The sequence below is a fragment of the Cibotium barometz genome, chromosome 17, assembly GCF_041138505.1.
Source record: "Cibotium barometz isolate CiBa-2024 chromosome 17, ASM4113850v1, whole genome shotgun sequence".
Lineage (NCBI taxonomy): Eukaryota > Viridiplantae > Streptophyta > Polypodiopsida > Cyatheales > Cibotiaceae > Cibotium > Cibotium barometz.
In genome coordinates this window covers 10,394,955-10,409,873 of record NC_141062.1, presented here as the reverse complement: position 1 = coordinate 10,409,873, position 14,919 = coordinate 10,394,955, and the positions used below count along the sequence as shown (strand labels likewise).

The 14,919-nt window shown below is 42.9% G+C and overlaps 1 protein-coding gene across 7 annotated transcripts in view; it reads left to right on the top strand.

Annotated features, from left to right (window-relative positions):
• Positions 1-14,622, top strand: part of LOC147629664 (uncharacterized) — a 104,427-nt gene extending 89,805 nt beyond the window's left edge. For 5 of the 7 annotated variants that reach the window (XM_086811173.1, XM_086811170.1, XM_086811171.1 and 2 more), the window contains 2 exons: positions 14,133-14,211; positions 14,323-14,622. In XM_086811173.1, the coding sequence (XP_086667299.1) occupies positions 14,133-14,211; positions 14,323-14,463 (220 nt within the window). In that variant the 3' untranslated portion in view covers positions 14,464-14,622. Of the gene's footprint in view, positions 1-10,711; positions 11,222-14,132; positions 14,212-14,322 lie in introns of those variants that run through there. The other 2 variants (XM_086811176.1, XM_086811172.1) reach the window with 2 other exon arrangements.
• Positions 14,623-14,919: the final 297 nt, after the last annotated feature.

Below are 14,919 nucleotides of genomic sequence, written 5' to 3'. Positions count from 1 at the left end.
ATTGTTATGCTTTGGCTGTGTCTAGTATGTGTGAAGAGGAAGAACCTCTTTCATTTGATGAGGCACAAAATTCAGAAAATTGGTTGGCTGTAATGCAAAGTGAATATGATGCTATAATGAAGAATGGTACATGGTCTTTGTGTGATTTGCCTATTGGTAAAAAGGCCATTGGATGTAAGTGGGTTTTCAAATTGAAACGAAAGCCAGATGGCAGTGTTGATCGCTATAAGGCTAGACTTGTTGCAAAGGGTTATGCTCAAGAAAAGGGCATTGATTTTGATGAGACCTTTGCTCCCACTTGTCATATGACTACCATTCGTAGCATTTGTACATTGGCAGCTCATAATGGTTGGAATGTACATCAGTTGGACATAAAGACTGCGTTCTTGAATGGAGATTTGCATGAGGAGGTGTATGTATCGCAGCCTCGTGGTTTTGTTCAAAGAGGACAGGAAAACAAAGTGTGCAGGTTGAAAAAGGCTTTATATGGTTTAAAGCAAGCTCCACGAGCTTGGTATGAAAAGATACATGCATATTTGACTGCACATGGGTTTCAGAATAGTCCAACAGAAAGCACTTTGTATGTTAAACGTGTGGATGGTGTACATCTAATCATTGCTCTCTGTGTCGATGACATGCTGCTCACAGGACCAAATGAAAGTCATATTGCTGATTTTAAGGCTGATTTGAATGCCTCTTTTGAGATGTCAGATTTGGGACATTTGCATCATTATTTGGGGATACAATTTAAGCAGTGTGATGGAGGTATTGCTTTGTGTCAGACAAAGTATATTGAGACATTGCTGCGGAGATTTGGCCTTGAAGACTGCAAGCCTATTGCTACTCCAATGGAGACAGGTTTGAAGTTGAGTCTTCATGATGCTGGAGATCACTTTGATGTCACACTCTATCAGACAGCTGTTGGTTGCCTCATTTATGTATGCATTCCGAGGCCGGACATTCAGTTTGCAGTCTCACAGGTGAGCAGGTTTATGCATAGCCCAGGATCTCAACATTGGAAGGCAGTTAAACGCGTCTTTCGCTACTTGAGTGGCACCATACATCTTGGGTTGTTTTATCCCAAGGGGAGATCGTTGCCGCCAGATTTACATGCCTTTTCGGACTCAGATTAGGTTGGTTGCTATGACACAAGAGTGTCCACAAGTGGTTTTTGTTTCATGCTCGGTAGCTCATGCATATCTTGGTTGAGCAAGAAGCAACCTACTGTGGCCACTTCTAGTTGTGAAGCTGAGTACAGGGCAGCTTTCACAGCTACGGTTGAGTGTGTGTGGCTCAGACGGCTTATGGCTGACTTGGGTGTTGGACAGGAGTCTGCCACCTCTATCTTCACTGACAGTCAGAGCGCATTGGCAGTTGCGAGAAACCCAGTTTTTCATGCTCGCACAAAGCACATTGAGGTGCATTATCACTATGTCAGGGAGAGACTCTCAGCAGGAGAGATCAGCTTGGCCTATGTGCCAACACAGGACAACCTCGCCGATCTTTTCACAAAGGCGCTTCCTCGTGAGAAGTTCGAAGCTTTCCGCAAAGGTTTGGGCTTGCTTCCCTTTGTGGATTGATCTACTTCGGGCATGGCACTCCCCTATACATGAGTGCCAGCTCTCGTTCACACCATCACTCCCAGGGGGGATTTGTTGCCATATATATATAGGTAGTGATGTGTGTGAACACACTTAGGACCGCCGGGGCACTTTTTCCCTCTTTAGGAGGTTTTTTTCCCTGGCTTGTATATACGCCCATCACTCTAGGGCTAACTTATCTTTTGTACATTGACACAATCTAATACACTTTGTGTTGTGTGCATTCTTGCTTCTTCTTCTCCAAGCTTTGTGTGCTTTCCTACAACCCTAATTCCAACACTCTTTGACTCCCCCTGTCTCTGAATTGGCCTCTTCCATCTGCGTGTTGTTGTTGTTGTGAATTCTAGGACTGTTGTTGTTACTGCTGCTGGCCATAATTCTGATTACCTGTTCGGCTACCTCCTTGGCTGCGTCCACGGCCTCCTCTACCTCATCCTCTTCCTGTACTTGTGTAGAAGGCCTGTTGCTCTGAACTGTTTTTGTTTTGTGAAGACTGTTGGTCTTTACCCAAGCTCTTCTCTTCTATAATCAACACAGACACCAAATCTGTAAAATTGGGAATGTTTTCTCGAGTCTGAATAGACGTCTTGAACGCCTTGTATTGTGGCCCGAGACCACGTAGACAGACTTCCACCTTATCATCATCATCTACTGAAACACCAATAGATGCAAGGGATTCCACAATACCCTTTATCTTCAATGCATAGTCATTCACAGATATACTCTTTTTCTCCACAGTATGAAGTTCATTCTTCAACTGTATCTTTCGTGCCTTGGTATTGGTTTCATAGAGTTTTACCAAGGTGTCCCATGCCTCCTTGGGGGACTTGGCATCCTGTATGTGCCTAATCGTGGTGTCCTGTATACTGATAGAGAGCCAATACATAACTTTTCTGGCTCCTTGGTTCCAATCCTTGAACTCTTTCACATCTGCAGTAGTCGGATTGATCTTCAGTATCTCCGGTGCCTCTTCATGCTCACCTTATATGTAGTCCCAGTAACCCTTTCCCATCAGGAAATTTGTCAACCTGAACCTCCAAGCCTGGAAGTTATTCTTATCAAGCTTCTCAGCAACTATCTGGTTTATGCCATCATTTGACATCATGCCAGACACACAAATTTACCAGAAACAGCACTTTGGTTTGTCCTGCACAAACTGCTGTATTTTCTGCAGTGGTACTGTAGTACACTCAAATGTCACAACCAGTGACCTCAATGTGCATACATACACCCAATGGCAACTGTTGACCTTCTTGCAACGCACACAGTGTTTGCACAACCAATCTGTCTTCTTGCAGTTCTTAAAACAGAGTTCTGCAGAGAATCGATGACTTACCCGCATTGCTCGAAATCGCCTGCTTTCTGAAAAATAGAGGTCCTAACGTGCCCGAAACGCGTTTTCGGCACAAAAAACGTAGTCCGATAGGACAGTATAGTTATCCTATAGCTTTACTCCCGTGAAGAAAGCTCCTCAATCAGAGATCGTTTGCCGATGTCTCTCGTAGAGCTCCCGACAAGGGTGTAGTCACCAACACAAATAGGGAAAAGTAGTTGAAGCTCTTACCCTCGTACTGCTTCCTGTGCTTCTCTTGCTTGCAGCTCAGCCCTTAGCATGAACCAGGCTCTGATACCATGAAAAGATGCAGGAGAGAAGAGAGCTTGAGCTCTTGCAAGCACACACACACTCACAAAACCCTAAAAGAGAGCACACAAGGTGAGAGGCTGAAAATCTTCTTCTTCTTCACTCAACACTCAACACACCATGTACAAAGATAAGAGTACACTCAATATGAAAGGTACTCAACCAAATACATACCAGGGTTCTCTATAGTGTAAACCCAACTAAATGAGCTGGTGCTATGACTATGCCAGTCTCTAGAATGGTTGTCACACAGCCTGTCATCCCACTGGCCGCATATCACCCATGATCTCACCAACCATGCCAATGGTGTAAGTGTGGGGCCTATCCCCCAGGCGGGTCATCAATGTCCACTGCCTCACTAGATAAGCTCGATATCTCAACACGCCCTGCACGAGCTGATTTGAGATGGATGGTCACACGACGCCCATGCACTTATATCATTTCCTTTTGCTTCGTTCAGCGCACCGCATGCAGATTGAAATTTTCCAAAAAACACACACCACTGAAAATCTCTCACATGGCAATGGGACGGCCTCGTCATGAGTACTGTCCTTTCGAATATTTGCAATTCCGCTGTCTTGACTCCCTGTTTGACAATTCCTCTTGCAAAAACCTTGCACATGACATGCTAACTGACAACACGACATTCCGATTTCGCTTTTAACTCCCAATAATCCACAATCCGCGTCTGAACGACATTCTTCAAACTCCAAAACTGATTTATCTTCCTCCTCAAAATCAACACCCACATACTTAACTAAAATGTCCTCGGCTTTGTTTATCATCCATTCAGGAATCTCGGGAATTCTCCCAAAGAACTTCTTCAATCTGAACCCATTAACTGGCTTCTGAATCGGAGTTCCAAACACATCCCTCAATCGGAATGTTCCTTGGCCCAATTCTTCCACTATCTGATATGGCCCAAAATACCTAAGCTTCAGTTTGCCTTGGTGTGGCCCCAACTTTTAATTATACAGCATTACCCGGTCGCCTTTCTGAAAGATCTTGAACTTCACGTGCCTTGCCATCCATGCTTGTCTTCTGTGCTGACCAATTTCTGTTGCATATACACTGTAAATCCTATCCTCCTCTAATTTCAGCAACTCTCTTTGGCGATGCAAAACTGAATCTTCTGGGCTCAATCTATGCTGACAACTAGCCTCAAACTAGGTATCACATATTCCATCGAAACAACTGCTTCAATTCCATAGACCAACTTGAAAGGTGTCATACCTATTGCCACTTTGTATGCTGTTCTGAATGACCACAATGCTGAATCTAACTTATCATCCCAGTCTAATCTGTTATCTGAAACAATCTTTTTCAAAATCCTCACCAACACCTTATTCGTGCTTTCAGCCTGTCCATTTGCTTGTGGATGATATGGGGTAGATTTCTTGTGGAGGATCATGTGCTTGGATGTCAACTCCTCAATGATTGAATTTAGAAAATGAACACCCTGATCTGACACCAATTCAATTGGGCATCCAAATCTAGTCATGATGTTCTTATAGAGGAACCTGGCCACACTTGCTGCTTTATTGTCCCTAAAAGGTACTGGTTATTTCTTAAGTATATTCTCAAGATACATGGATTACCAAAGTCCATCACTTCAGATCGAGATCCTAAGTTTACAGGACATTTATGGGCTTCACTTTTCAAGTCACTTGGCACAAATTTGTTATTTAGTTTAGTGTATCATCCACAGACGGATGGCCAGACTGAAAGAGTTAATCAAATTCTTGAAGAAATGCTCAGACATTATATTCAGTCTCGTTTAGCATCTTGGAAAGATTATTTACCATTGATGGAATTTTCTTGCAACAATTCTCATCATATAGCAATTAGAATGAGTCCTTTTCAAGCCGCTTATGTAGGGCAATTTTTTTCTCGTAAGGGCATGGAGATCCATCGTGAAGAACCCCATCATCATTAGCGTTTTCACTGAGGTTTTTGTTTTTTTCCCACTTTGTAGCATAATTTGTTGCAACCAAAATATATCTTGCTCATGTCCTTGGCCTTTGGCTTTATTGGTCCAACAAAATCCATACCCCATTTCTGAAACGGTTCAAGTGGTAATACTGGGTGATCCTGCATCCGATCCATCTGAGTTGGTTTTCCAATTTTCTGACATTGAACACATTCTCTGGCAAACTTGTGTGCATCTCTTAACAACAATGGCCACCATAGACCTGCTTGTATAATCTTCCGCCCTGTAATTTCTCCTGAAAAATGTCCTCCAGCCATTCCGCAATGTGTCTCTTGCAAAACCGCCTTCTGTTCTTCATCTGGAACACATCTGCGAATAATCTAATCTGCTCCTCTTCAATATAATGATCCAGCAATAATCAGAAATGGCCTACTCCTCAACCTACTAAGATAATCCGCCATCGCATGCTTATTTCCGGGAGTATGCAACACTGTATAATCGAATTCCTGCAACAAAAGCATCCACCTGGCAAGTCTTCCTTCCAACTTTGGCTTCTTCACCAAGAATATCAGCGCCTGATGGTCAACATGAAAGACTACTTTGTTTCCCAACCCAGATAATGCCTAAACTTTTCCAATGCAAAAATCATCCCTAAAGCTTCTCGTTCCGTAACGGTGTAGTTCTTCTCTGCTGGCTTCAACATCCTGTTGGCATAATAGACTGGTCGGAACCATCTCCGGATCTTCTCCTACATCAAAACCGCTCCAACAACCATATCCGATGCATCTACAAATACATGAAAAGGTAACTCCCAATCTGGTGGTTGGAGAATAGGAGATACTACCAACATCTTCTTCATGATCTGGAATGCTTTTTCCTGAGCCTCAGCTCATACAAACTCCACATCTTTCTTTGTCAAATGACTCAATGGAGCACTAACATCCGCCAAATACCTCAAATATCGATTATGCCATTTAATCTGACCCATAAACCTTGAAACTGCCTTCAAGTTGTCAGGTGCTGTTGCTTTCTGAATTGCACTAATCTTATCAGCATCAATTGACATACCTTCTTCCGAGATGATATGCCCCAACAATTTCCCTCTTTGAACTGCAATAGCACACTTGTGTGGATTTAGGGCCATTGTAAACATTCTGCATCTTTCAAAACACTTCCTGAGATACTCCAAATGCTTAACTTTTTTTCTGAACTCTAAAAAGTCATCCATAAAGATCCGCATAAACTCTGTCACATATGGCTCAAAAGTTTTGAAAGCTGCTTTTGAAAATGAAGGTGGTCCATTCTTGAGACCAAAACTCATAATTGTATAAGCAAATGCTCCCCATTCAGTAATAAATGTAGTCTTTGCTATATCCTCTTTAGCCATCCGAATCTGATTATACCCTGAAAACCCATCAAGAAAGCTATACATCTCATGTCCTGCTACATCATCCAGAATTGAATCAATAAATGGCAATGGGAATGGATCTGCAATGGTTGCTGCATTCAATTTTCTATAATCCACACACACAGGGATTTTTCTTGACTTCTTAGGCACTACTACAATTGGTGACAACCACTCCACCTGATCCACTGGCCTTATGAAACCAACTTGCAAAAGCTTATCCAACTCCTCCTTGACTTGTTTGGCATAATTCGGATTCATCCGATACCTCTGCTGAATCAATGGAACTGCATCCTCTTTCAGATTGATGTGATGCTTATACACTTCAGGATCCATACCCTTCAAATCACAATAATCCCAAGCAAACACATCAATGAATTCCTGTAACAATTCCTTCAAATCCTCCTTGAATTCCTCATCCAAATGGACATTGACTTTGACTACTTTCGGATTTTCCTCTGATCCCAGATTTAGATCCTGCAGATCATCTTCTTTGACTCTTGAAACCTTGTCCATCAACTTGTCATACAAAAACTCTACTCGACTGATTGCCTCCTTTGGTGCAACATCTCCATCTAAATAATCCGTACCCTCCTTCAGGTTATCTTGGACACCCTTTACTTCTGCGTCTGATCTTGTGCTGAACCGTTCTCCACAGGTTGACTAGACACCATCTTTGATTCCTCCTGCAAGGCATATCGATCAATAATCCGTTCCACATCTACTTCAAATACAGGAACTACAGTCAGAATAGCTGCCAAGAAACATGCCTCTTCATCATTCTCGACTTCTTCTGCCAAATTGATTGTCTTAGCCATCATTGGCTTCAATGACATCGACAACTTCTTCCTAGAACCCATCGGAAATCTTACCAAATTCTTTCCCTTTTTCAATATCACTTCGCCTTTCCCTTCGGAATCGGATCTTCTTTTTGTGCTTTCAGAATCTCTTCTGCTGCCTCATCACGAACATCCTTCTGCTCTTCCCAATCCAAAGGTGGTTTTAATTTTGCTTTAGCACGTGTAACAACCATCACTTCCGGATCCTCTAGCCGACATTGAGAACAATCACATTGAGGAGAACAATCCGCCGATACCTGATTTGTCCCATGATCCTGAGGAATCTCTACTTCTATCAAATTACTTTGTGGTGCTTTATCCTTTTCTCCTTGTTGCGCAGGTCCTGCAGGTAACTGAGGTAACTGCTCACTAGGTCCCTGCGGATTCCAGCCCTGCTGATTCCAATTAGGTGATTGTTGCCAATTCTGGTGTTGTGGCCAACTCTGTTGCTGACCCCAATTTCCTCCCCATGATGGTCTGAAATTTTGCCATCCGCCAAATCTTGGTTGACTTCCTTGATTGAAATTTCCTCTGAATGGTGTGAATGGTGGTCTCTAGTTTGAATTTTGCCATCCTTGGTTGTTAAATGATCTCTGTTGTCCTGAAGCTTCCGGAAAAACTCCATTGGCTTGCGCCATGTTCTGCTGAATCTTCTGTTGTATCCTTTCAGGGATTACTCCCCTAGAATTTGGATTATACCAACAGTCTTTTGTCTTATGGCCATCCTTATCACAGATGTCACAGTGAGTTGTCTTACTGCTTGACTCCTTCTTGATTCCCAGTTCCTTCAATTTCTTTTCTACCATCTTTTCAACCGAACTATCCTTCACCTTCTTCTTAGACTTCTTACTAGATTTCTTTTTGTGTTTCTTCTTTCTATTCCCATCTTCATCTGAACCTGAATCAATGTCTGAATCATCCTCACTATACGATTCTGAATCCTCTTCCGAATCCGAACTGTCTAAATCTGTCTGACTCCTCCTTTGAATCCTCATCACTGCCATCATCTTTTGACTTCTTCTTCTTCTTCCCGTTCGACTTTTTCTTCTTCTTATCCCTTGAGCTCTTCCGTGCTGAACTTGGATTTGATAATCCAAATCTCTTTTCTGCCCTTGTGGCAGTGTCCACCAATGCATCCAGACCGGCTGCAATATCCACACCTGCTACTGCATTCCGTAGCTCTTTGCGCAACCCATTCATGAAATACCCCGCCAGCATTTCATCCGTAGGTCTCTCTGCATTCGTGAGCCTATTCAAATGCTGATTAAACTTCTGTGCATAATCTTCCACAAACATCCTCTTTTGGTTAATGTCCCTAAGCTTGGAAAGCACTTCATTCGGAGTCTTCTCCTTCTGAAACCGATTCAAAAATCCATTGCTCAATGCATTGTAATCCGCAAAACGTCCTGCGTTAAAATTGCTGAACCACTGCATGGCTTTGCCCTCCAATGTTGCCTCAAACTGACGCATCTTAGCTTACACATCATATACTCCGTCAAATCCTCTGGCCTGCCATCTTGTCTCAAATTGAGCTACGTGGCAATCAGGGTCTTCTTTAGACTTTTCTGAAAAGGTCCCGAACTTGACGCGTAAATCCGCTCTAGCCGCCGCCATGTTTTGAAGAGTATTTGGGGATAACTACCCTGCCTGTTCCGATGCTGATGATGATGATGATGCTGACCCCGGTGATGGTGGTCGAGGTGCTTCCAACACTGCTCTTCTCCCTACTGTTAAAGAATCAAACTACAATCTCCTCCTGGCCAATAATACCTACTGTAATACTGTTGCGCCTATGAATTGCGGAATTATCTGCCTATTTTCCTCTAACACATCTCTTTCTGATGGTTCATCACCATACTCCTCCATTTCATCGAATTCTTCTGTATCCGGCTCCGATTCTTCCTCGGAACTATCACTTTGCATCCCAATTTCTTCACCTCCTTCCTGCAATACTTGATTCTGGTCATCCTCCTCCTGCTGTGTACTTTGCCGCCTTGCTTTTGATCTTGTAAAATAAGGATGAGATGGTCTTCCCAAATCCTCCGGGTCGAAACTGAATAGCCGTCGGAATCATACAACTTCTGAAAGAATTCCAAACGTCATCCCAAACAACTGCTTTGTAACCTCTTTGGCACTCATGAATCTCACCGAAGAAAATGAATTCGACCATGACAACCCATCACAAGCATCGTGATCACCAGTGTAAACTAGTGTAACTTCCTAGCAGATCGAACAGGATGACAAATAACCTGACTTCTGATCTGACAAAAAGACTAACTTCCACATTCTCTCTAAGATAAACAAAGATGAACAACATTGTACAGAGTACTATAAAGAGAGGAACACCTTCCATTAATGAGACTAATAAACATTACTGTCAAAGCTTCAAAAACATAAACATCAACCGACAAATTGACAAACTTGCCGACTTCTTCATTGCCCAAAACACAGTTCTGCTTACATCCGTCTACATCCTCCTTGCGCACAAAACATAACTGGCGATTTATATCCAACACCAAAAGACATTCCAACTTCTCCTAAGATCCCAAAAGTCACATTTGATTTCCCTAAGGTTACATATCATATGACAAAATAATAATCCTCCTAAGTTCATCCCCTAAACATCACAGTTATTAGGGCTCAATAGTGCACTCTAATGCTCCATCTAAGACGTGTTCCTTGCTATAGACTCATAGGTTATTATTGTGGTTCAGATGCGAGTGAGCTGAACAAGCATGGGTCAAAGGCTTAACAAGCATGGACACGCAGAGAATCAAAGGTCTAGGGAACAGGTGCGAAAAGAGCTTGACCACTCATGACTTACATCAGTCTGACCACTCATGACTTATGTTAGTCTCTGAGAAAATCAACCTCCCTAGATCTAAACAAGGATAAATCAAAATACTGGAGCCTTTTATAACACAAGGCGGTACAACCACATAAAAACTGACATACATGATGAACACTTGTCACAAATCTTTTTTGGAGGACGAACTGGGTAGAGCATCCATGACACACACACACATAAAAACAGAAAATAAATATTTTATGGAAGTTTTCAAAACTTCCGAAGCTGGTGAAGTGTCGATAAAGATGTTGTTTTCGACGGCGTCACCAAGTAGTTGATGCTTGGCCAGTCATTTTAGGCCCGAGGGCTTGCCCTAATTTTTTGTGATTCATACACCTTCAATTTGATGATTTTACCATGTATTTGAGAATCTGTATTTGAGAATCCCTGAATTGTATGCTGATGTGGTGGTGATGATTATACTGTGGCATATTTGCCATGTGTAGGCGGAGGCTTTGCTGGTGCTGAAGACGGATGATGCTGTTGGCATGTTGATGACGGGCAGTTTTGGATGTAGAGTAGCAACTTTGACATGCTCTGGTGGCGGACTGTATAACTGTCGGACAGTCAGCAGGCAATTGGATGCATGAGTCAACGTAGGTAGGTGAACATTAATCGCAAATGGGTGTTGAGCTACGCATGGGAAGCCTACGGCACTAAGAGCAGTGGACGAAGGTGCCATGAGTCGCCTGTGTTGCATGCGGACATAGGCACTACAGGTGGCACATCAGTACAGCGGGCAAAGGTAACACAGCAAGGTTTCTGGTTTTGATACCAATTGAAGGATCTAAGATGCATAGTACAGAGTCTAGCTAAGGGGGATGGAAGATCTCCATGGTGTGTGAGAGAGAGAGGAGAGAGAGAGAGATTATTTGCACGACTCAATAAAGCTTTCTTAGATGTTATGAGCTTACATCGAGTACATGCTTTTGTAGGCTGTAAGCGTTATCTTTTGACTCAAGGGAATCACACACACATACTAGACTAGTGACACATGGCACACTTATCTTATCCACACCTAAGGATGGGTTCACACACCCTAACACACTTAAACCTTTTAGTCACACACAGACACAAGCGGGTACACGTACACGATGGATAACACACAGAGACTCCGAAATACCCAACAAAACTCACCATGATCGGTTCCAAACTTCATGTATTTGTCTCCTGCCTTGAATTCTCTAGTCCTCTTCCTGTATCTCGACCCTCAACTTGCCGTTATCTACATGGGAGTGTGATGCTTTGGTTCCATCCTTGTGGATGCCAAAACATGAGTCAGTTCCCTCTCATGGATGGTATGGAGTGAAGAGGCATATCTACGGGATGGAGTATTATAGGGATGGCGAGAGGTTATTGTCATCTCTTCTCTTTGACGGTGTTTTGCAGATTTCAGCTTTGTAGGAGCCGTTCCCCACATGAGGGCTCAAAGGAGGTGGCTTCTTAAACATAAACTCACTGTCCTTTCCCTCCATTACATCTCCATTGTTTATGAGAAAAGAGAGCCATCTCTCTCGTTTTGACACCCAATTCCAATGCAATAGTCTCCATGGCATCATTGACAAAAGCAAAATGCTTGTGCACCCAATACCTGTTGTACACATGGATCCTCATGTAAACTCTTCAGTTGGGCATCCTTATCATGAAGCTTCCTTTTGAGATATTCCATCTCAACATGCATAGCATCTTACTCATCAGGGTTTGGCACTTTCTTTACCACGGAACAGTTGGCCCGGTAACATATTAAAAAATCTATACACTTCACTATCTTTCTTTTTGTTATCCTATTGTATGTTGGAGTGGAGATGAAGGTAGCAACACACACAAAGATGCAGCAAGTAAGCAAAGATTGCAGAGAAGCACAACACTCAAAGTAGATTGATGAGAATGAGTGAAGTGAAATGACATGATAAGGTCACTTACACACTCACTCATAAAAGTGTGTAAAGATCACTCACTCATAAGCACAACACTCAAAGTAGATTGATGAGAATGAGTGAAGTAAAGTGAAATGACATGATAAGGTCACTTACTCATTCTCATAGATTGATGAGAATGAGTGAGGTAAAGTGAAATGATATGATACGGTCGCTGATATACTCACTCATAGAGTGTGTACGCATGCTCGGGGAAAAAAACCTTTTAAGAGGGAAAAGTGCTTCGGCCCGTCGCCCATTATTAGCCTATGTCCAGACATCACTATCATATAAATGGCTACAAATCTCCCCTGTAGTGATGACGCGAACATGTACGAGGATTATGTGGTTGATCAATCCCCAAATGGCAATAATGTTGGGTTTCGGAGTCTCATTTGTGTGTCTCCTCGGGTGTGTGAACCACTCATAGATTGGTTAGGATAATATCTAGAGATCATACTTGTCTGACATAAGCATTGATGTCATCCAGATGAGTCTTTAAGGCTATAAATGCATTGTACTTCGTGAAGCTTTATGTCACTTCAATCAATCAAAATATCATTGAGTCTCTCTCTCTCTCTCTCTCTCTCTCTCCCCTAACAAGGCCGGCGACCTGCTTGACCCTAACAATTACCGCACAATCATGATCGGTCACACCCTCCCCAGCTCTATGGGGCGGTACTGGAGGTAGAGATCAGCTTATTGGTAGAGAGACAAGGGTATAGAGCCAAGGGACACACTGGTTTTCGGAGAACATACTCTACACTTGATCACGTCTTCACTCTGAGGGCTATTATTGAGGGGGCTCGAGCGGGGGGGCGCAAGACTATCCCAACATATGTCACATGCCATGAAGCTATTGGGTAGATGCAGGTCTCTTCACATAGGCTTAAGTGGAGATGGGGAGAGCTGAGGGTATTGATAGAGTTGACTGCATATGCACACTTCTTTCCTTGGAGGTGGAGATTTAGGAGCACTATGTATTATGAGATATGTGGGAGATTCCACTGTCTCTTGAGAGAGTTTTGGGCCATTATCCAGAGTCATTGACTATCCTGATCAGCGTTGTCTTGGGTTCTACCTTCTGGAGTTGTGTAGACACAGGGACCAGTTGCTTAGAGCACCGGGCACAGATACCTCACAGCTTTGGATCACGAGCTTTTTCTCCCACATCCAGGAAGCCTCTCGCCACCGCGTGAGAGAGGAACCCACCCAGGACCCCCCACCTCTCAGACAAGTCAGACAATGCACACAAAAGCCACTCTGTTTCCCCGAGGTTACCGTAGACCAAGCGGTTCAGATGCAGCGGCTTATAGCTGTGATTGTTGTATGTTTTTTCATACTTAATAGAAGTCTCTTTCTGGGGAAAAAAAAAGGGCCCAAAAGGCACAAAAATGTTGTTTACATAGTTATTAACACACTATAAGGTATACCTTTTCCACCTAAGAGGATAGCTAAATCTCAGACAAGTAGAAGAGCAGGAGGTGATGACGAGGGGGTGAGGGCCAAGAGAACCTATGCTGATACCCATTATTGCAGTGGAGACAAAGGTAGCCACACACACACAGATGCAGCAAGCAAGCAAAGATAGAGAGAAGCACAATACTGCAATTTTTGTGATGTGCTTGGCCTTAATAATCAGGGATTTCGTCCATCTCCTTCTCATGTAAAGCCTTTAAATTTGTAGTTTCCTTTTTCTGGTGTTCTTCTTGTACTGGGAGGATCTCCTTTTAACTTGCAAAGGCATCTGGAAAAAACATGATTAAAAAAAACATTACTAGAGCTGAGAGAAACAACAACAGCCCTGTAAGTGCCAATGGTACAATGATAGTGGTGTGTGTGTGTGTGTGTGTGTGTGTGTGTGAGAGAGAGAGAGAGAGAGAGAGAGAGAGAGAATGTAGGGTTAATGGATCCAGTACACACGCTAACGTGTGGATTGTTTATCTCGCAGAGCCTTGCAACTTGCAAGCAAGCGGACTCATAGTACGCAGACAGTCTTTAGTCATTTTCATAGAGACTCAAATTCACAGGTACATTCTTGATTAATTAGGTGATTTATGCTTTGTAGTGCCATAGCCTTGTAAACTTACAACAGGTAAGTTTTCTTGTAACATTGTTCATCTTGTCCCTTTCTCTTGTAGGTGTGGTTACCCCGTGATAAATCTACACAAAGTTTATTTGGCAAAGGAACAACCATGCCCAAGAAGTTGAAGTACTTTGAAAATCTCCGAGGGCCTCCCCACTTCAAGTTCAACGTCATGGATATTGTGTTGGATGTGTAGTGAACTTTGGGAGTGGGTCATTCAATATATGGGTTTTTTTTCCCAAGCATGGTTCCTATAAGCTATATTGTATTCAGAGGGAATTATATACAAGGATTGAGTTACAACTGTAATCACTCTTTAGTATTGTTTTTTGAATTTATTTATATGAGTTACACATCTTTAGTATTGTTTTTTAAATTTGTTTATATGGAGGGCTCCTATGTATGAATGCACAGGGAAACTATGCTCATGTGATAGCATACATGCCTTACAGGGAGCTGTAACGCGTCAATCTCCTGCAGCAATGAAGCAAAATGCTAGGGACTAGAGGCCTAAGACTTGTTGCAGGAGGTGCAGAGGCTTCCGGCTGCAGAGGAGCCCTCGGATTCTAGAGTTAGGGTGCGCATGCCTGATTCTAGGGTTAGGGTCATGGCCTCTGATTCTAGGGGCTAAGACTCCGGCTATTTTCACTGT